At 38.3% G+C, this 20,899-nt stretch overlaps 3 protein-coding genes across 4 annotated transcripts; 2 read left to right on the top strand and 1 right to left on the bottom strand.

Annotated features, from left to right (window-relative positions):
- fam221a (family with sequence similarity 221 member A) lies at positions 1 to 7,178 on the bottom strand. Its single transcript, XM_065947799.1, has 6 exons — positions 7,070 to 7,178; positions 6,695 to 6,868; positions 6,391 to 6,581; positions 6,204 to 6,277; positions 5,933 to 6,065; positions 1 to 4,108 (listed from the first exon to the last, which is right to left on the bottom strand). The coding sequence occupies exons 1-6, from the start codon at positions 7,132 to 7,134 to the stop codon at positions 3,993 to 3,995; spliced, it is 753 nt and encodes a 250-aa protein (XP_065803871.1). The 5' UTR covers positions 7,135 to 7,178; the 3' UTR covers positions 1 to 3,992.
- A 643-nt stretch (positions 7,179 to 7,821) lies between these two features.
- Positions 7,822 to 12,657, top strand: ccdc126 (coiled-coil domain containing 126). Its single transcript, XM_020648043.3, has 3 exons — positions 7,822 to 8,172; positions 10,293 to 10,965; positions 11,062 to 12,657. Exons 2-3 carry the CDS (start codon positions 10,728 to 10,730, stop codon positions 11,310 to 11,312), a joined length of 489 nt encoding a protein of 162 aa, XP_020503699.1. The 5' UTR covers positions 7,822 to 8,172; positions 10,293 to 10,727; the 3' UTR covers positions 11,313 to 12,657.
- Positions 12,658 to 13,398: 741 nt separating this feature from the next.
- tra2a (transformer 2 alpha homolog) lies at positions 13,399 to 19,749 on the top strand. Of its 2 annotated transcripts, XM_020648050.3 has the most exons (10): positions 13,401 to 13,557; positions 14,272 to 14,593; positions 14,935 to 15,068; positions 15,240 to 15,405; positions 15,789 to 15,842; positions 16,914 to 17,102; positions 17,679 to 17,794; positions 17,936 to 18,076; positions 18,163 to 18,233; positions 18,444 to 19,749. In XM_020648050.3, the coding sequence occupies exons 2-10, from the start codon at positions 14,582 to 14,584 to the stop codon at positions 18,452 to 18,454; spliced, it is 894 nt and encodes a 297-aa protein (XP_020503706.2). In that variant the 5' UTR covers positions 13,401 to 13,557; positions 14,272 to 14,581; the 3' UTR covers positions 18,455 to 19,749. The 2 variants fall into 2 exon arrangements, with proteins under 2 accessions (XP_065804026.1, XP_020503706.2); XM_065947954.1 differs by lacking the exon at positions 14,272 to 14,593 and having other exon boundaries at positions 13,399 to 13,557.
- Positions 19,750 to 20,899: the final 1,150 nt, after the last annotated feature.

The following is a 20,899-nucleotide window of genomic DNA, read 5'->3' as shown; positions in this document are numbered from 1 at the left end:
CTTAGTTGATTTTTAAACATTTGACATTCAACAGACATAGCCAGAACAAGACGTTAAAAAAGAAAAGGAATGATAATACGGTTAAGGAAGAAGGAATACTAAATACTAATAGCCAAAGCGAAAATGGAAAATAATGAGTGAATAAATAACTCCGAGTCACAGTTCATACATTAAAGTTTTTCTTTAACTCGAGGCTCCTATTTTGCCAATAAGATAATAAGATATTGGAATAAAATACTGTCCATACAACAATTCAAGTCTACAGTGATTAACCTGAAGTCAGTACATCTTCTAACTTCTTTATTTAATGAAGAACCTTTTTTTGTATGTTTAGAAAGAATGTGAAACATCTTTTAGAGGCAGCAAGACTACATAAAAAGAAGTTTGAAAATGGCAGGACTTTTGATAAATGTATTGATACGTTCTCATTTCAATCAAAGGCTGAGTCGAGCACAATCACACTGACAAAAGCCATGTTGATAAGTCTTTTAAGGGCATTTTTTTTTTGGTTAAAAAACAAGGCAACCTTTTTTCTGCTTTGGAACAAATCTTTACAGGTGCTTACAGATTTTGTCACCTTAGGACAAAGCCAGGATGATTGTTTCCTTGTTTACTGATTTATGCTAAGCTAAGCTAACTAACTGCTGGTGCTAGCTAAATATTTAATGGACAAATATGAGTGTGTCATTAAGGCTCCATTAATGAGTTTTTAGCTGGTAAAGAAATAGATTGAAATTAATAAAGATGCCTTTTTATATCCTACAAAAGCAAACATCACCATCCACGACACGATTGTTCAAATCTAAATATTATTTTTTATCATTATTATCTCTGCCGCCATCAGACAAAGAGTTACAGCTGATTCAGAGTTCTTTTATTTATTCATGTGCTGAAAGTACATTACATAAAAAAACTTTTTAAAATCTGTTTCTTAAGTAAGAAAATATTGTAATTGTTCTCACGACTCAATCTCACTCCTCCTCCCAGAGTCTGCCTACTCATGAGAAGATCAAGCCTTTATGAAATCTCTGCACTGTCAAAGTCCTACTGTTAGTACCACAAAGGGATCACACACACACACACACACACACACACACACACACACACACACACAGTCCAGTGTGTCAAAGTCATAAGTTGGATTGTTCGTTGCGTCTAGGAGTTCATGATGGGTTTTTTTGTTCTTCTAGGAAAAAGAACAAGCTGTATTTTGTTCGAATAAAATCTGTCCTATAGGAAACAGGTCAATTCCTCTTTTATTCAAAGGATATTTGATGGGAAAAGTAAAACATTAAACAGAAAATTTAGGTTGATCTTGAAAAAAAATCAAATCAAGTAACAGAGTAGGTCTACCTGTCTGTTCACCTAATAGTTTTAAGATACTGACTCCCCTTTAACTCTGATAGTGCTCTCCCAGGTAAATATGATGCTCTGTAGGAGCTAGATTCACAGCCACAATAAGAACTGTTTTCCCTCTATCATTAATGATAGGCATGTGTACAGTGAGTATATTAAGAGCTTCGGGCTCTTGATGAGTCATTAACGCAACACACATGAGAGGTAGTGTGAGTGCACCAAAATGAAACAATTCAAACATTAAGCTCAAAGATGCAAGAATTGTCTGTGAAAAATAAATAATAACCTTAACAATATGCTCCAAGATGCTAAAAGACTTTGAACAAAAAACAAACAGTCACAACTTCTAGCTGTTAGATACTCAAATACTGTGTGAACAAAACAGAGTCTGTGAATGAAACACAATAACAGATCAAATAAAACAAGCTCAAATATACTAAAATAATATGTGAACAAAACAAAACAAAACAAAAAAATATATATATTTATATATATATATATATCTATATATATATAGATATATATAAGCTACAGTAAAATATGCTAATTCATCTGTGAATGAGACAAAATAACCCAAACATTACTCTTAACAGACTTAAAGGCTCAGTGAATGACAAAATGAAACACAACAAGAAGCTACAAGATGCTAACATGCTCGGTGAAAGGAAATCAACAAAAATGAAAAGGCTGAATGTGAATAAATGATCTGTGAACAGAACAAAGCGACCAGAAAGATGAGCTAAAATGTGCCAAGACCCCTCAGTAAAACTGAGGTGTATAGTTCGGTGAAAAATAACCTCAGGAGAACAGAAACAACTGATTTTATATTCACACATGATTACTTTTACACATCCAAAGCTTTACAGTGGGACCATGAAGAGAGTATTGTGCACTGTCAGTGACATAGATAAAAAAAAAGTTGTTGCGACTTTGAGCTGTATTTTTCTTTTTGTGTGCTAGCTAGTTGGCAGTTCTTAGTGATTTGTACCTGTCAGTCTGTTGTGCCTCTCTGCACCTCTCACTTGTTCTTACTTCTCTCTCTGTCTGTGGGGAAATCAGGAGACTATGTTCGCTAGGGTAAGTGTTTCCTTGTGCAGTAATTGGCAGTTTAATCTTCTGTGTTCTCACCCTTATTTGTAGAGTTGTATCTTGTCAGTCAAGCTGGGTGGGGTTTCCATGGGGATAAGGGAAGTGTAGTAGTTATTCCCTTCAACCAATGTCCAAAGTCAATTACCTGTCCTAAATGAGGTTGCTAAGGAGAGGCAGTTACCTTAAATTGTAATTGTGCCACACTAATGCGTCAGACCTTTTCATCTGAGATTAATTGGGGTTTTTTTTGTGAGTCAAAATGTCCACGAGTACGCATTGGAAACTGTGATCAAGTGTTTGATTTAAGAATGGTTGGTTCTCGCAGTCAACAAAGCTATTCTGTGAAGCGAATGGAGAAAACCTGATAGGTTCAGGGCATGTATGCAGCTGTGAATGTGTATGTGTGTGATAACATGGTCATCGAAGATACACACTTAATCTGAAGTGTTAGCTTTCAGATGGGATCCCTTCCACTTGCTTCCACCTCGGGACTCGGCTGAGGGGACCCAGGTGCACCCATGCTGTCCTTGTGACGCAGCCTCACATCCTTTGACTCGCGACCACCTGTTCAGCTCCCTTAAACACACACACACACATACAAAGACACCACGTTCCCCCTCAGGTGATGCTTACAATACAGCACAGGTGATTTGAGAAGAACTGACCAGCACCAGTGTAGTCGCTGATCCAGTTTCACTTCCGATTCTCACAGTAGAATTAGTTGAGCGGGTGTGAATCCTCATTTAGATTCCTGTTAATTTTGTTTCTGGTTGGAAAGTGGGCCGCCAGTGAAAAAAAAAACAAGTCTCCATTCACTGCATGGATTAAATCAGCTCTCATCACTGCTGATCTGCCGTGATGAATCGGATTAATCATTCGGAGACAGTACATCAATCTGCAAATTAAAAGCAGCGCTCATTGCTAAACACGTAGCTCCATGGTTCTGTTGTTATTTTGGCAACAAGTTGAGTGGGTGGATCTGTCTTCTTCCAAAAAAATCCATCATATGGACGTCAGATGCATAAACTGACCAGTTTATGGAACAAATATCAAGAGGGAAATTGGAGGGAAAAAAACTGCAATGAATCAAAGTAGGAATTGGTTGGGGTAAATTAACTATGACTCATTCAACATATTCAACCTGAAAATTCAAATGATTATTAGGATTTTTTAATTATAAATGCAGAAAGAAATGTCCTTTTGAGTCTGTCTTTAAATGTATTTAGGCTCTGTCAAAACTGGTTTTCTTCAGGTTTTATGTTCAAAGTTAACAAAAAGCTGTGTCAATTTGTAAATATGGATCATCATAGTAATGCTTCCTATTGCTTCCCACACTCAAACCTCTGTTTGTATCAATGTATTGTCAGTTGACTGATAGTCATGAGGTGGGATTTAATCTCTGCTGTTGCTGACAAGTTGAATATCCCACAATGTCACGACACAGACAAAGACTGTCAATGCACCAAAAAGAAGACACATTTACTGGGTAAGACTTATCAGATATGTGAAGTTTCCTTGGTCTGTTGATTCTCAATTAATGTTGCATTTCAATGATTGTGGGTTCCTTTCTTACAGTTAGAAGTGCAGTTGTTTTTAGTAGACGTTTCTTTGATCCTTGATCCTGAGCATCTCAGCTGGCAGACATCCTCTCTACTGCCTTGATCTGAAAAAAAGATGCAGCAGAGATTATGAAAATGAAGTCTGATGTGTTCCAGTGATGGGTGTTTTGCATCTCACGTGTGTAGAACCATAATTTACCATACCAGGATCCTTCTCACTGATGTTGTTCAAAGTAAAGGCTTATAGATCTGATTTCAGTGCTGAACGTTACTCTTCACGTAGTACTATGGGGTGCTAAATTGTGGACTAATCCGTCACAACTATATTAATTAAAATCATACATAATTAACTACAGAAAAAGGAATTTTAAAAAACGTGATTCATTTTGCAATTATGATGATAAATTTCAGATGAGGTGAAAATGACTGCTTGAGGCCCTGTGATTATGTAACATGCCTCATGTACACAGGCCGTAGTCCTCATCGCAGCGGCTGCAGGTTTAAATTCAGCTCTGGCCTTTTGCTGTATGTCATCCTACAATCTGTACTCCAAACATTTCCTATCTCTCTCCAGCTGTCCTATCTAATAAAGGCAAAAAGGCCCCATAAAGAACTTGAAAAAAATGAAAATGATTATGATTGATTGTTTAAATATAATTTGCAAACTTGAATTCACATGTTCAACATTTTGCAGCATTTCCAAATATCTCCAAATACTTTGGTATAAGAACTGAATGTTCTCATGAATGTGCATTAGAGCTTTGTGTTGTAAAGTAGTCATGTAAAAAAGGCATCTTGTAATGAAAAGAAAACGATTGGTGTATTTTATATGAAAGACGTTAATCTCAATATATCTTGCTTATTATAAGAAATGTGTGATTTTTTTTATCTCCCACATCCCTAATACAAACACAGTCTGGGTGAGAAACACATGTGGTGATGAAATCTAAGGTGTTGTCTTAGAATTGTGGGTACTGTATACGTACTACCCTTTCCAACAACAAAAATCCTGCAGACTAGTTCACCACTGACGCTGTGCTGCTCTCTGCTGCCCTCACATGCCCCTTAATGGAACTTCCTTCACCTTTAGTCAAATGTCTGCAAACACACCTCCATAATTCAAAAGCAGCCTTACAAAGGCTGAATCACCAAAACAATGACTCTATTCATCAAAGAAATTGTAGAAATTCTTTGATGCATGGAGTCAGTCTTTTGGCGACGAAAAAATGGTTTGTGTTCATTCTTGATGGGACCTGATGCTTCTTCTCTTCAATGGTGAATAAAGCACTCTATATTGATCTGGTGAAAGATATGTCTGAGACTGATCGAGCAAGGCATGCAGGGATATTCGGAAAATAGCGTATCAATGGTATATTTGGGATTGCTATGTTGTTAAGGAACTTGTACGGCAGATCTAGTATGAAGACTTGATGGTTGGACCAGCAGTTAAGCCAATTGTTTTCTAATAATCAATAAACAATGAGCTAGGGAAATAAGGTCCTGTCATATGTAGACTAACAAAGTGTTACATTATTCAAACATGGTAGGTTAAAGAAAACGTGGCTCCTTGGTTAAATTTGAGTGCTTAACATATTGCATATTATAATGTTTTGCTCTTGTCTAATTTGTAATCTGGAATTAAGTTGAGACCATTAGCTGCTGCCCATGTGGAATGACTTAGATTGGTATGAGGAGTAATACATAACACATTTTTAAAGCATCTTTTTTTTTCCACGATAATGAACACACAAAGTTAGAAACATGACTTCCTAACTCAAGACAAGGACAAATTTAAGACTATGTGAAGTCTCATCCTCTGGTACTGGGCAGGAGGGGAGAGTTTCAACACTTGCAAAAATAATATTAATTTCAACAAGTTTCTGGTTAGGGTTAGGAATTCATTACACAAAGTCTTATGTAGGTCTCACCTGAGCTATTTGCCTCCAAAGCAAGGTAGCCATCAAGCAAAGAGCTGAAGCCTGTCAGCCCCCCCATGGCAGCGTAGGGAACATCCCTGCCTGTAGGCTGACCGCGTGCCTCCCTCTCTACTTTTGTTTCAACCTGACACAAAATAATGTTAATTGAGTTCAAATTATGCAAGAAAACTTTGTGCCTGGGTACAAATTGTAGCAATATCATGCGATTAACTTCTCTCTTTTCGAGAAAAAAAAGCTTTTTTTGATTTTCAACTACACTCACCAGGGTTTGGTGGGCAGAGCTGGGCTGACCACAGCCACAGATGTAAGGGCTTTGATACCCAGAACAGGAACTGCCTGCATTTTTTTTTGAGAATGAAACATAAACATCTTGAACTACTATGCCTTCATCTGGGGTTAATTTGGGCTCAAATGACTACTGTCTTTAGAGGAGGTGATTTCTGACTCACACTTTTTGCACAAGTGCCCAGTAGCTTCATTATGGTCTTCAGGTAAGTGTTTACACCTGCAGCGTACGGGGTTTTGCCCAATCCGGGGAACATACTGATAGGCAACACAATTACATCTTCTGACCCGGCAAGGTAGAGCCAGGGGACGCTCAGTTGGAACCACTTCAAATTCTGTCCTATGTTCTTTGTACCTGCCAAAAAGAAAACATTAGTCCCACATACAGTATGTTTATTTATGCATTTGTGTGTGTATTAAAATGCAATGGGAGAAAATATGTATAGTATTCGATAATGTAGTTTTTACCTATGGTTACAAAAGCACTGTGTTTCAGGGCCGATGAGTTTGCAATCAATACTTCCTGGCACTCCAAAGCTTACATAAAGCCTGTTTTTCATTCGCTGAGGGATCACTGTCCTCTTGTACTCCTCATATTGCTCTGGAGTGAACAGTTTACCTCCATCATCACCCCCCACAATCCTTAAAAAGACAAACCAACCAATAAAAACACCACAGTAACTTACTTACCTATAGGGCCTACAATGAACTGGCATGCATATAACATAAGTACTCTAGCATTATATCAGATCCTCTGTAGTAAGCAGTTGCTTGCTCCTAGTCAGGGGTATTAAGAAACTCTAGAGATTATCTTAAATCAGGATACAAGAGCATGAGACAAACCGTGTGTACTCCCAGTAGTCATCCACTGCTTCTAAAGCTGATTTATTGAGACGTATTTTCTCCATTGTCTTAAAGTGATAGCAATGAGCTGTGAGCTTCTTGTCATGGAAAGCAAATGTTTACACCTCTGGAGTTGTCATGGAAATGGTTGTAGACCGCCCTCTATCGGTCGCAGAGTGAAGCACAAACACAAAACAAACAGAAAGTTAACAGGAGGAAAAAGATAGCAACGCCAAAAATGTAACCAGCTAACGTTAACATCAGAAGCTATCTTAAACAACTAAAAGCTTATCTCAACACCTTTTTTCACGTTCTTAACCAGGAAGATACGTATATTTATGGAAGCCCATTTCCGCCAGTTAAAAAAATAAAAATGAAAATAATAAAGTCATAATAATGAGATAAAAAGTCATAATTATGAGATATAAAGTCATAATAATGAGATAAGTCAAAATAATGAGATAAAAAGTCAAAATTATGAGACTTTATTATTTTCATTTTTATTTTTTTTACTGGCGGAAATGGGCTTCCATATATATTGTATTTGAACGGGTTATTGTTTGGATTAAAATCGACCCACCGTGGCTTAAAGGTTTACCTGTAATTAGTAACTGTTAGATTAAGACTGTTTCTGTGATATTACCGCTCTATTATTTCGCTATGTGTGGTGTAAAGTGGGAAAGAATAACTAATATGACTACATTACCCACAATTCCGCGGTGTTGACGTTGACGCACGCAGTAGACGTACAGGAGGAACCATGACAGTCAGCAGAATTGCATGCTTGGAATTCTAGCTACCGACTTTTGCTTGGAAGGAGCCCGTCGTTGTTGAGACCACTGGGCGAGAAGCTGCGGTGACTTCCTGAGCACACAGGCACCTCAACACGAAACGCAGCGGCTGTTTATTTGTTTGAAGGAAGTCAGCAGGGTGCTCGATACATTATCGCCAGCGACAGGAATTACAGCCAAACAACAAGCATCATTCAGTGTCAGCCAGAGGTAGCAGCTGGAGCTCTCTCAGGCGGCTCGACCCTGCTGCTACTCTCGAGCCTGTTAATTCCTGCCTAACCTCAAAGTAGCTTTTCCAGACAACACACTGGGGTAATATACGTTTTCAGCCATTTCCCTCATTTTCCAATGTATTGTTGTTGTTTTTTTTTTTTTTGCACCGTCAAGTTTTACCGTGCAAAGTTAACACAAGAAGCTAACATGACTGATCGCAAATATTTAAGAAATCTGTCTCAAGTTGTACAACAGTATTGAGTTAAGCGAACGGCGTTTAACTTTTCTATTTATTTTCAATCCTGCTCTTTGTTTCTGCATTACACTGTGTGGCATTTGCTTCAATTGCGTTTGGAGAGCATTAACACGCACCTGTCAGACACTGAATAGTCAAGGTGTTGCAATTCTGAAACTTTGCATCAATTAACATGTTCGTGTTGTCTTTGTCACTCTTCGTCTGCTGGGTGTTGCTAAGTTTACTAATGCGTGTAACCTAGCGAGATATTTTGTAACCCCATCCCGACAAGTTTTGCCAGTTAAAAAGTTGGCCAGGTCGTCAATCTGTGGCTTTTAATTGATCTGTGTTTACACACCAGGTTTCAGTTTTATTGTAGTGTTTCATGCATGGTAGTTAAAGACTCTTAACAACTATTGACATTTCAATTTATGCTCCACGGGTCAGTTGATAAAGTCTTTTGCTGTGACCACAAGCAGCTGCCTGTGGTCAATATTTAACCTCTAGATTAGTTATTTGAACTAGAACATGAGCCTTATCACTATCAATCATCCCATTAGGTACTCTGTATCTGAGCCTCTCTCTAAACAGGTGGAACAGTTATTGTTTGCAGCTGTAGCCTAAGTAGTGTGCGTTTCCCCAGAACAATGGAAAGGCTGTAGTAGTCTGACAGTGAAGAGAGGGAGTGTCTCAATACCAAGACTCTTAAGGTTGTCATCGAGTGTCACTGCTGTGGTGAGGCAGGATTGATATGATCTATTGACATATGCAAGGCACAGAAAATCTTCCTGAAGGTTTTTTTTTATTTTATTTTTATTGTGCTTGAGGTCTGGAACGATTTGCCATTAATTGTGAGTGCAGAAAGCAATGTTTCACTGCATTATGTGCCTCAGTATCATATATTATGTGCTCTGTTTGTTGTTGTTTTTTGACACTTTTAATGTTTGAAATATGATGCCAAAACATTTTAGCTGCCTAATGAGGCTAGAAGATAAAACATTTGGCCTAATAGCGCATGATAGAGCCTACATGCCACATCTGGTGTTGCTAAATTTGTCATTCACAAAGAGTTTTGCTTTTGGACTGATCTTGACTGTAACTTTAATCAAGTCTTGCCTGCTGATGTACAGTGCTGCCCTAGGTCAGAGAAAGGACATGTTTGTTTGTATATGTGTGTGTGTGTGTGTGTGTAGATAGAGATAGGAAAGCATAGCTTAACGGATTGTCTTACCGTTCTTTTCATAATTTATTCTCTCTGTCAGTGCCCTCTCTCTGACCTCAATAGGAAATGACACTCCCCACACCCAAGAGAGAGAAAAGACAATGAACTCGGTGACAAAGTTGTGAAAACGAAAAACTGTGTGCACGGTGCAATCTTAGGCCATTTGTCAGTCAACTAGGCCTCGTGGAGTTGGAATTAAAAGTTAACATGAATGGTCTCTGTGCCTCTGTCTTTTGTTCTCTCTCCTTTCCGGAGCTGCAAAGTGGGTCTCATGAAATCTAAACTGTTACTGGACTTAAAAAAAACTTTTGATGATGAGTGGGTTTTGTGCAACTTTAGCAAAATGTCAGAATAATGGCTAATCTCCCAGGCAGCCTCCTTTGATGGAGCCACGAGCTCCTAGCCAATAACAATGAGGTAGATTTTGTTCTTCATTCAGCACATGCAGTGGTGTTTGTGTGAAAATCTTTGTGCATTTATCTACCTTGAAATCCTCAGTCAATATGAATAGAAACCACAATGCTCAACCGGGCTCTGAGTCCAAAATGAATTAACAAAGAAAGGATACAGAAATTTCCCTTGGAAGTGTTTTTGATAGACTGCAGAAAAAGTTTATTTTCTCAATTAATGGTTTCTCAGCAGCACTGTATGAAAGATATCTACAAAAGGAATCTCCATATTCTGACAATGAAATGCCTCACTGAGTTTTTCTCTTTTTGCTAACTTTATCTTCTCTGTCTATCTTGTATTCTTCTCGAACAGTCAACAATGTCTGCGGATTCCCTTCCTGAAAACCAGGTCTACATCCGTGATATCGACTTATCGACAGGAAGGCACCTTTTCCAAAGCCCCTGACTACCGGTGTCTGTGGGTGTCAGCTTCCTTCCGCAACAACTTCCTGGCCACTGCTGTTGCTTTTCACCTTCTTGTAGCACTTACAGGATGACATAGTGGTTACAGAAACATTTTTGGGCTGTATGGGTATTGTGCAAGCACATGTCCTGCTGGAGATAACTTGAGTGGATCCATGCCGGACTAGGAATGCTTTGTAGTCGACTAAACCTTTAACTTCTCCAGGGATACAGACAGAAGAAACAGGGATTTCCCTGAAGGAATAAAAAACTCTATTAAATCCACATTCTAGAAAAGACCATCGCCCCTCCAGTTCCCTGCCCTCCCATTGCCAGCCCCAGTACCATGCTGGGTGCACTCCTGCGAAGGAACATGTCTCAGAAGTTGAGTGTGCTGCTGATGGTATTCGGCCTGGCGTGGGGATTTATGCTGCTGCGCTACACTGTGCAGCAGCCTCGCCATCAGAGCAGCTCTGAGCTACGGGAGCAGATACTGGAGCTCAGCAGGCGATATGTCAAGGTCCTGACAGAGGAGAACCAGAATATACCAGGTGGGCCGCAGGGAACATCCATGGCTGGTTACGGTGAGCATTTCAGAATCCATTCATGTCCACTTTACTGAAACTTGTTCCTTAAACTTAAGTATTGAATTTTCTACTTTCTGTTTCCCTTGCTCTTAGCTGATCTGAAGAGGACTATAGCTGTGCTACTGGATGATATTCTGACGCGGCTGGTCAAACTGGAGGGGAAAATCGAGCTTGTTGTCAATGCCTCTTCCACTAACACCTCCCACACAGCAGGGGGCGTCCTTGCCTCTGCCCCCGCTGACCTACAGAAATCCTCAAAGCACGAGACAGCTGGCAGCCACCCAGGGACGTCACGCCTGCACCCACACATCCCTAAAAGGCCTCGGCCACGTCAAAGAATATAGTCCTAATAGAAATCTTTATTTATTTTGTTTGGCTTATCACATTTTCCAGCATCTATCACTGATGTAATCACATCAGACTAGTGAAAAGCAATACTGAGATTTATGGACATCGATCAACTTGAAAATGTGGACACTTCTAAGAAATGTTCTACGCTATCAGAGGGAAGAAAAAGACTTCTATATGCTCTCTCCTGTCACATGCTGATATCTATTTATTTTTTACCAAGACTATCCAGCATATTTTTTTATATTCACATTGCTCATTGTATTTTGCTTGAATTTTAACTTTTTTTTTTTTTTTGAATGTCACATTGAAATCTTATGACTGTTTCAGCAAAAGCAAAGAAGTAGAAACACTCGTTTACATAGGTTTCATTTTACAAATAGCTCTGAAGTCTCACCTATCAACAAAGTGAACTACAGTATGTTTCAAAACTTCAACATGTCATAATGCTGACTAAACCAATATACTCATAGTTAGGATAAGCTAAATATCAGTTTTAGCTGGTGTAGCTTCTCAATACTATAAAACTATTCTACTTTTGGCTTATACCTATATGTAGTTTGAAGGACAGTTAAAACAGATAATCCAAAGAATGTTATTGCACCTCATCCGAAGGAAGTAAAAATGTGTATTTATAATTTTCCTGTTGATTGGTTGATGCCTATTTGCCACTTAACATGAGTGGGATGTGCTTTGTTTTCAGATCTAATGTTTCCCCGGCCAGCTGTCCAGAAATGTTTAATTTAGGTTTGGAACAGATTGAATGTACTGTGTAGTCAGTCTTTAGCCTTGTAATGTTGTTAAGTAGACTGACCTACTGCTTACTCATGTTCAGGGTTCATCTTGCACTGTGACTCTATAGAGAGTATCTAAAAATACTGGACTCATCCATCCTTTACTATAAGGATATTTGAAGGGTGTGGACATGGGGGGGGACGTTGGTATATTCACTCTACACACCCTTATCCTGATCCTAAATATAGTTTCTGCAGCAAGAAAGATGGCCAATATTGTCATCCAAACTTCTTGGGGAATGTAGATGTTGTACTGAAATATGAGGAAGTTACTTCATATCTTAGTTACAAACAGAAACTTAACTGAATGTGAAGGCCTCACGTCTTAATAATCACTCTGTGGGTTAACCGTGTCTATATTGAGTGATGCCATAAATGTACTTGGCTGTATAAGGTAGACAAGATGGTGATCCAGTTAGCTGCTGTCGGATAGATTTACTAAAGAATAGACTATGGACATTTAAACCCACCCCACCCCCACTTTAAAAGCTGTTTTGTATCAGGTCAATTTCTTAATTTCCATGAATTAAAGCAAGTTAAAAACCAAGTGTCATTCAGGAGATTTCAGTTGGCTCATTATGTTTAGACAACAAATCAAATTGGATTTGCTTTCATCAGAAATTCATTAGGTTTAGAAAAGGAGTGATGTACGAGTGAGTAAAAGTGACATTTAAAATAGATTTACTTCACAGAAAACCCCTAAACTACATGATGTTAAAATGTACCAGCCAAATCATGTCTTACCATGGACCTTTAGTGAATTTTTAACATCTATTTAAGATTTCAGAGGCACTTCTACTCTCCATTATGTGCATGTTTCCACTCCTTCTAAGTTACATTTACCTGGCTTCTGTCAAAATAAAGATAATTTACATTTAAAACAATTGTCAGATTGTAAAATATGACAAGGACACAATCAAGTAACCCAGCCGTTCATACATCGTTTGTGGTTGTAGTAAGCTCAACCTCAAACAGATTCAACTGTACGATGCTACTTACAGAATAAAGTTTGCAATAACATTTATAGAATATGGCAATAAATTGGGTCATTTAGGCTACAGTAAAGTGTTGTTCAACTCCTCCTGGAGTTTTAAAATCCTGGATTTTGCACTCTTATTTTTAAGTTTTTTTTTTAATTATGTGGTGTTCACTTAAAAATCTAGAAAGTTATCGCGTGTGTTATACTTATACGTTCAAATCTGAGGTTCAAACCTACGTTATTTATACAGTCTTTGTTTTTTTCTTGTCGGGAGTCGAGACCGGACATGACGTCACACTGCTGTTAATAAACACACCACCCACCGCACGCGCCATCTTCTATTTGGTAACTGAACCAAACATTGTGTGAAACCTCTGTCGGGAGTAGTGAAATATCTGTCCAAAACTCGGCTTTTTTAAGCTATACAGAACAATGAGTGATACTGAGGTTGGAAATTACGACAGGCGGGTAAGTAATGTAATCGAATAATGTTTTATTTCTCCCTCTCTTTCCTTGTCTTCCGTGTGGCTGTCGACAGAGCGTTTAACACTCACGCTAGCTAATGTGACGGCTAAACGATTAGCCTAACGTTGTTAGCTGTGTACGATGTGTTGATAACATTACCTGCGTAAGAAAGGCAGATAATGTTCATATTTACCCTCTGGCTATATATGTTCATCAAAAGTAAATTGATATGGACGGCTAGCTGCTTAAACCAGAGTCCTTTATGGTAGCAGGGGAATGGGGATATACGGTACCTTTCTCTGTCCTGTTGAATTTATTGCACATGACTTATTACAGTCTAAAATGAATGGCAAGCTTACTACAACCTTAGCATTTCGCCCTTTTAAGCAGACATCACTGCTTCAGTCCAGCCATCATTACACTTACCTGAATATTTTTCCTGATTTCATTATTTTAATAACAACTCAAGTCTTAAGCCACTCTTCCTTCCCTGCTTTCTAGTTCTTTTTTTTCTTCCAAATTGAAACATTGTTACTAAACATTTAAGATCTTTCAATGTAACCATGATGTGAATTTCCTTATTTGCCTACTTCCAGGAAATTTCAAACTTACTGTAGAAACCATGTAATTGTACTGCATTCAGTGTTCATTTCATTGAAGATATTCTCTTCCTAAACCTATGATTTTAATTGTATTGAATGTTCTTTTTTCATTAAGGTTATTGATCGTGAAGGATTTGAAGAGTTTTATCCAAGAACGTTGAAGACAAAATTTCAAGATAAAAGAAGGCTAATGAAAACATGTACAGAGCAGAACATAGAAGTGGAAAGGGAGAAAATGTGACGGAAGACTGGTGTCAGATAGACGCGCTTGCAGTGTAATGGCTAAAATGAAACTGGTGTCAGTTTGGGTGAAGAGAGGAAAAACAGACCTGGAATCAGAAAATGAGAAAACTGAAAAAAGAAGAACGAAGAAGGATAGAAAACCTGAGAGAAGGGAGTAGCGTGTAAAGAATCTGGAAGAATGAATGTGTCCCTTGGTTAAGTAAATACACTGTTTGTGTCACAAATGTCTTTTTTTGAAACTGCATGTATCATTTTTTTTCCCCTTTTATGACCCAGGTGGACATGAAAATAGACCTGTCATATATATACTTGATATATGTGTAAATTAATACAAACCAAATATTTTTCAATAGAAATGATTAAGTTACTAACCTCTTTCTTTACAGTACATAAGCTGTGCATTTTTAGACACATGATCTGTATGTGTATGCTCTTCCACATCTTACTACTCTTGTGTTTTATATATGTTTTTCATTATAAGGAAATAAATGTATTTGTCCATGTGAAAGTTTTTAACGTGCTGCCTTGACAACAGGGGTCACGCTCCCCATCGAAATCTGATCATGGGAGTCCAGTTCGGGTGAGGTCTGTGAGCAGGTCTGGCACCCCGAGTCCATCCCGGGCTTCCAAACACTCTGAGTCCAGATCCCACTCTGGGTCAAAATCTAGGTATGTTTTTGACATTTTATTATAGCTTGTGTAAAATTGTGTAAAACACATCATGATGTTATGAATATGAGTGTTCAGGGTCATTTGGTGCTTGTACTTTTCTTTGACTGTTTCATCCTTTTGTCTTGCATTAAATTTGATGCCTCTCCTCCTTTGCTGTATGTCTTTCAGGTCTCGTTCTAGGCGGTACTCAAACCGGCGCCACAGCCGTTCACGCTCTCGTTCTTCTTCCCATCGAAGGCAGTCCCGCTCTCGTTCCTACAGCCCCGAATCCCGCCGCAGGAAGAGCCAGAGCAATTCCCCTATGTCAGGCCGGCGCCGTCAAACTGGCAGCAGGGTGAGTTGAATGATAGGGACAAGAACAATAAGACAGACGTCAAAGATTATTGTCCAATTCTGTATGTATGTTGTGATTTCCACCCTTTGTCTTTTTATTTAGAAAAATCCAAGCGTCCATAGCACGCATCTAAAGCATTAAATGTGTTAAGAGTGTGTTTAAAATAGTCATATACTGATTTGAGGTGTGTTATTTAAACCATCCTTAAAATGACTTGGTACATTTTGAAACACTGCAAGTACATTTCTGTTTCTTTTATACATCAGGAAGTGTTTTTATTTTTTTAATCATACACTGAAACTTGTGCGGTTCGGAAACCACTTTGAAATGACATTTAATAACCCCTTTTTATTAACCACCCCCTCCTCTCATTATATCAACAGAACCATGATGACACAAAAGAAGCAAACAGTCATGGTGGTGATGCTGATGTTAGGGTATGTGGACCTTCTGAAGTATTTTGGGAATGAGCAATGAAATGTTTGTGGGTCAACGGTGCTGCTCCCACTGTAGTACTGGATAGGGAGGATAAATGTGTGGTTATAACTTGGTGATCTTGTTATATGAAGACAATGTATGCATCTGGTTCACCATTACAAGAAGTAGCAACATAGAAAGATAAATACACTACAACAATAAATATGTACTTTTATTTTAATACGATAATAATAATTCTTCAACTTACCCATGAAACTCACAGTTTGTTTAAGATCGATATGTCTAACATGCACTCCTGTGAAAATGCTAAGAAGGAATTACAGGTGATTTGTAATTGCAGCAGGAGGCAAATTCAGTGATTTTGTACATTGTTTAGTTCTCCCATCTTTTTGAAAGCTGTTTAAGGGGTTATTAAATGGTAAATGGACTTGAGGTTGTAAAGTGCTTTTCTAGTCTCCTGACTTCTAAAAGCGCTTGTTACACCGCAGGTCACACCTTCCCATTCACTCCAAATCACACACTGATGGAAGAGGCTGCTGTGTAAAATGTCCATCACTATTAACTACCGTAATCCATTCATACACATTCACATGCCGCTGATGTAGCAGCAGGAGCAACTTGGGGTTAAGTGTCTTGCCTAAGAACACATCGCCATAAGACTTTTACTGTTGGACTTGGACAGCTGGAGATGCTTATACTTTTTTAGTAATACATTGAATACTGCAGTAGTGAAAAGCCATAATTTATTATGTAAGAGCAGGTGTCCCATGTATTTTGAGTGTGACCGTCTAAATCTGAATCATCCAATACATAACATGGAAGTAATGTAAAGATCCACATGAAATAATGAAATGTATTTTTATGCTGTTATGTTTTGTGTTTGAGTTCTGATAAATGACTTCTTCATCTGTCTTTTTTCACAACGCTTTCATTATTCAGAATTCTGCTATGTGGACGAAGAATGTTTTACATGCTAAAGCCAGTGAATAATCTTTTTAAGGCATTTCATAACATGGGTACAAGTGGCAAACCAATCAATCAGCTCTGACCCTTATTGTTGACTGTTCCAGGCGAACCCTGACCCAAGCAAATGTTTGGGAGTGTTTGGCTTGAGCCTGTACACCACAGAGCGGGACCTGAGGGAAGTGTTTTCGCGCTACGGTCCTCTGGCAGGGGTCAATGTGGTGTATGACCAGCGCACAGGCCGCTCCCGTGGCTTTGCCTTTGTTTACTTCGAGAGAATAGATGATTCCAAAGAGGTATGGATAATGTTGTGTGTTTAATCATTTAATATGCACTGCTGGTTTTGGAGACTCGTGTTCAGTCTTTTGGTGTAGTTTATTGCTCTCTATTGTTTTGAAGACTAAAATATTCACATATTAAATGGTTATGATAAAATACATTTCTGTAGGTCCAGAAAATGATGAGTATTTTTGTGTTGTGTAAAGTATAGACATTTCTGATAATTAAAATACATTCAAACATGAGACATAGTAGCAGATAAAAGGGCATTTAAAGAATGATGATAAGTTCACTTTACAGTTTTAAATCTATTGTTTTACATCCCTATATGGTTTTTAAAAACGTGCTGTTATGCGCTCTGTTTTCATAGTTTGCAATGCAAGCAAATCTAGGGTTCCCCGTTTGATACTTTCCCCTCACTTTAAATGAATGTGTAATTGCACAAGTTCACCACTAGATGTCTGCCTTACCACAAACTCCCTCAGCTTTTAGTAATGTCAGAGCAAGTGGTGTGATGTAGGGTGGCCTTTGTGATTCAAATATTGTTTATGAAAAAGCTTTTAATAATGAGATAACATGCTTGTGTTCTTCAGGCAATGGAGCGAGCCAATGGCATGGAGCTGGACGGGAGGCGCATCAGAGTGGATTTTTCCATTACCAAACGTGCACATACCCCAACACCTGGAATTTACATGGGCCGACCAACTCAGTAAGATCAACACTAATGTCAAATGTTTTTGTTTCTGTCTAAATGTGCATAATTTCCTTTGTTATTTGTAGCATTCTGTTTTGACATTTTTAAGCGATAAGACACCTGAAAGTCAAAGACTTGCGTTACTTATTTTAACAGTAACGGTGGTGGGGGTGGCGGAGGTGGAGGAGGAGGCGGAGGTAGCAGCAGCAGCAGCAGCAGCAGGCGTGGGAGAGACTCTCATTACGACCGCGGCTATGACCGCTACGACAGATATGAGGATTGTGAATATAGATACAGGTGAGTACAAAAAATTGAACAAAAAGTCTGTGTGAGGCCGTTTAAAGATAAAAGATGTTTTTTACATTTTCTTTCTGTGCTTGCAGTCGTAGACGCTCTCCATCCCCTTACTACAGTCGATACAGGTCTCGCTCGCGGTCCCGCTCCTACAGCCCACGTAAGTTTGAAAAGATATGCAAACAATAAAAGCTTGCCTAACTGCATCTGTTTTTTCATCCTCAGACATGAAACCAGACTGATGTTAGTAGTTATTATCAAACGGATTGATGTTCCTTTATCGCTGGTTTATTTGATGATCAATTTATTTTTTTTTGTGACAAATTTACACTGACACTAACACAAAAATGTCATTTTTTTCTTCTTGCAGGGCGATACTAAGTTGTTCCTTTGGGTGTGCAGCTTCCCTCCGATAACCCTGATGGTGTGTGATTCAGCAAGGTGTTTCTGTTGGGGAAATTTTCAATCAGCATGTGTTTGTCATACAGATTAAGTCCTACATATGAGATAGTTCTTGTTTACATCAAATAGATTTCTTAATTTTTTTAACATTTTGATGCTTCTTTAATGAGTGTGAGCAAAGAACCGAGGAACTATTGGAATTCATTAGTTGATCCCTGCTTCCCCCTTCATTTCCTCAGACAATAATGCTTTTTTTTCTGTCAGGTTTTTGTTCATTAGATTTGTTGCTCCCATTTCTGTCCGACAAATAACATAGGAACCCCAAACTTCACTTCACTGTGTTTGCGGTTGAATCTACAGCTACACAATCCTCTACCACAGCAACAGAAAAACACCTATGCTTGACATGACTGTTCACTCATGTTCTTTCGGGATAAATGTTTCCTAATACTCAAAACCAGATCCCTACTAACATGGAGTTAGGAAGTTAGCATGCTAGTTAGCTTATACTCAACCAAAGCCTAAGACTCATCTGCAGTCAACAAGGCTTTTGTTGTACAGAAGTGTGAATGATTTTGTCAGAAGTGAAAACCATCTCTTAGAAAGTCTATATTGTAGACATTGTTTTGCAGTCGTGGGCCGGCTTTATTCATTATCCTTCAACTTGAATCTGTTGCAAACTAAGTATATTTTGATAAGGTCATCCATTGCATCATCATTCATGGCTAGCAGCAACAATTGTGGTGTGTCGAGGTTGATCCAACCTCACAGTGATGTGGTTCCTTTGTTAAAAACCAAACAAAGAGAACTTCCTGCTCTAATAAATCTGACTTGATCTCAGAGAATCCCAACTTTTTTTTAGAATGCACATTTATAAATGTATAGTCTGAGAATATTCAAGGTTTAGTTCTTCTTTCATCTGGCCCTAATAAGACATCTTCATGCCCATCCATGTCATGATATAAAAAGAACATTGTTTAGTAAATGATAGTAACGCTCACTATTACAGCCTATCTTCAATAAGACTAACAATAAACACCTTGTTTATACATTAAAACTAACAGATTCATTGAAGCTAACACAAACTCAGTTTACTCATATGTAGCAAGCCGAGCTGTACAAAAAAACAAAGTTGGTTCTCAGCTCACATTCAGTCTACTTCTTTTGTCGTAGGAGTCATGTTTGAGTTTCTCCAGACTTTTATTATCATGTATGACATTTTTTTATGATTGTTTCTTTATATGGTAATACAAATACATGAAAACTCCAAAGTGTGTTGTGTGTTGTCTAACCTTTTGTTCATGAGAAAGGAGTAGTACAGTGGGGAGGTAATACTTGAAGTTTAGTGGGTGAGAGAACAAGCTGATGTTGTGCATTACACGTTTATGTTCACTCACACTTAAAGTATTTCATATGGAACAACAAAAGATCTCCAAAAGTGATGTTTTTCTTGTTAAGGTTAAACCAATGAAAACTCAGAAGACGACTTTTAACAGACTTTATTGGCTGGATTTGAATGACATTACATACAAAGTTACACATAAGACGACAGATTCATCAGAGTATTCTGAATCTTGATTTAACATGTAAAGGCTCATGTACATATTTGTAGCTACAGCAAAAAGATGGACCAAATTTCACTCCCATGGTACAAATTACAATACAGTTACTGTTTATCCAACTTTTATGAACAGAACTAAAAAAAATGACTCTACTTGAGCATTTTTTATTCAACATAAACAAGAGTATTCTTTACATTATGGGAAGGTGTCTGAACAAATCTTGTGCAAGACAGGTAATGTAATGAGCAACACTGAACCTGTGCAGATTGCTTCAACCAAACATGATCAGCTCTCTGTAGACCTTAACCCCAATAAGAAAGCCCCTCATTCAAACAGGGTTAATAATCAGTGCTGACATGTCATGGGGGCCCCTCAGAGTTATGCATTCATTCACACCGACTCAGATAATTCTTCAGGTCCCAAGGTAACCACTCACTGGAGAGATACAAGGGGTCAAAGTTTGAGCACATTCTCTAGAAGGACTCGACTCTCAAAGTCCAATTTGGATCCTAGTTGACTCTTGATTCTATACCTACTTATTTTACTTTAGAGGTTTGAATGAAAAATAGAATAGAATAGATGCTTATTGCAATTTGCACAGATACAGGACAGTACAGGTACATTGGAATTTTGAAATTTTGAAATGAACACTGGTTAGTTTTTGTCCACTCCTCAGCTTGGAGAGCAACTTTTGAGGAACAATCTATCGTCGGTGGCCGGTGCAGAATCAAGAAAAGACAGCTAATTCACTTCTAATTCACGGTTTGTTTGAGGGTTAGTCATGATACGAGTTTCCTGTCTTGAGTGAAAACTTAAGAGATGACACGGGTGTCATGGCGAGAGTCATCTACCAATGGGTCAA

Source organism: Labrus bergylta, chromosome 19, assembly GCF_963930695.1.
Source record: "Labrus bergylta chromosome 19, fLabBer1.1, whole genome shotgun sequence".
NCBI lineage: Eukaryota > Metazoa > Chordata > Actinopteri > Labriformes > Labridae > Labrus > Labrus bergylta.
Note: the sequence above shows the minus strand (reverse complement) of the source record. Positions and strands in the feature narration are given on the sequence as shown.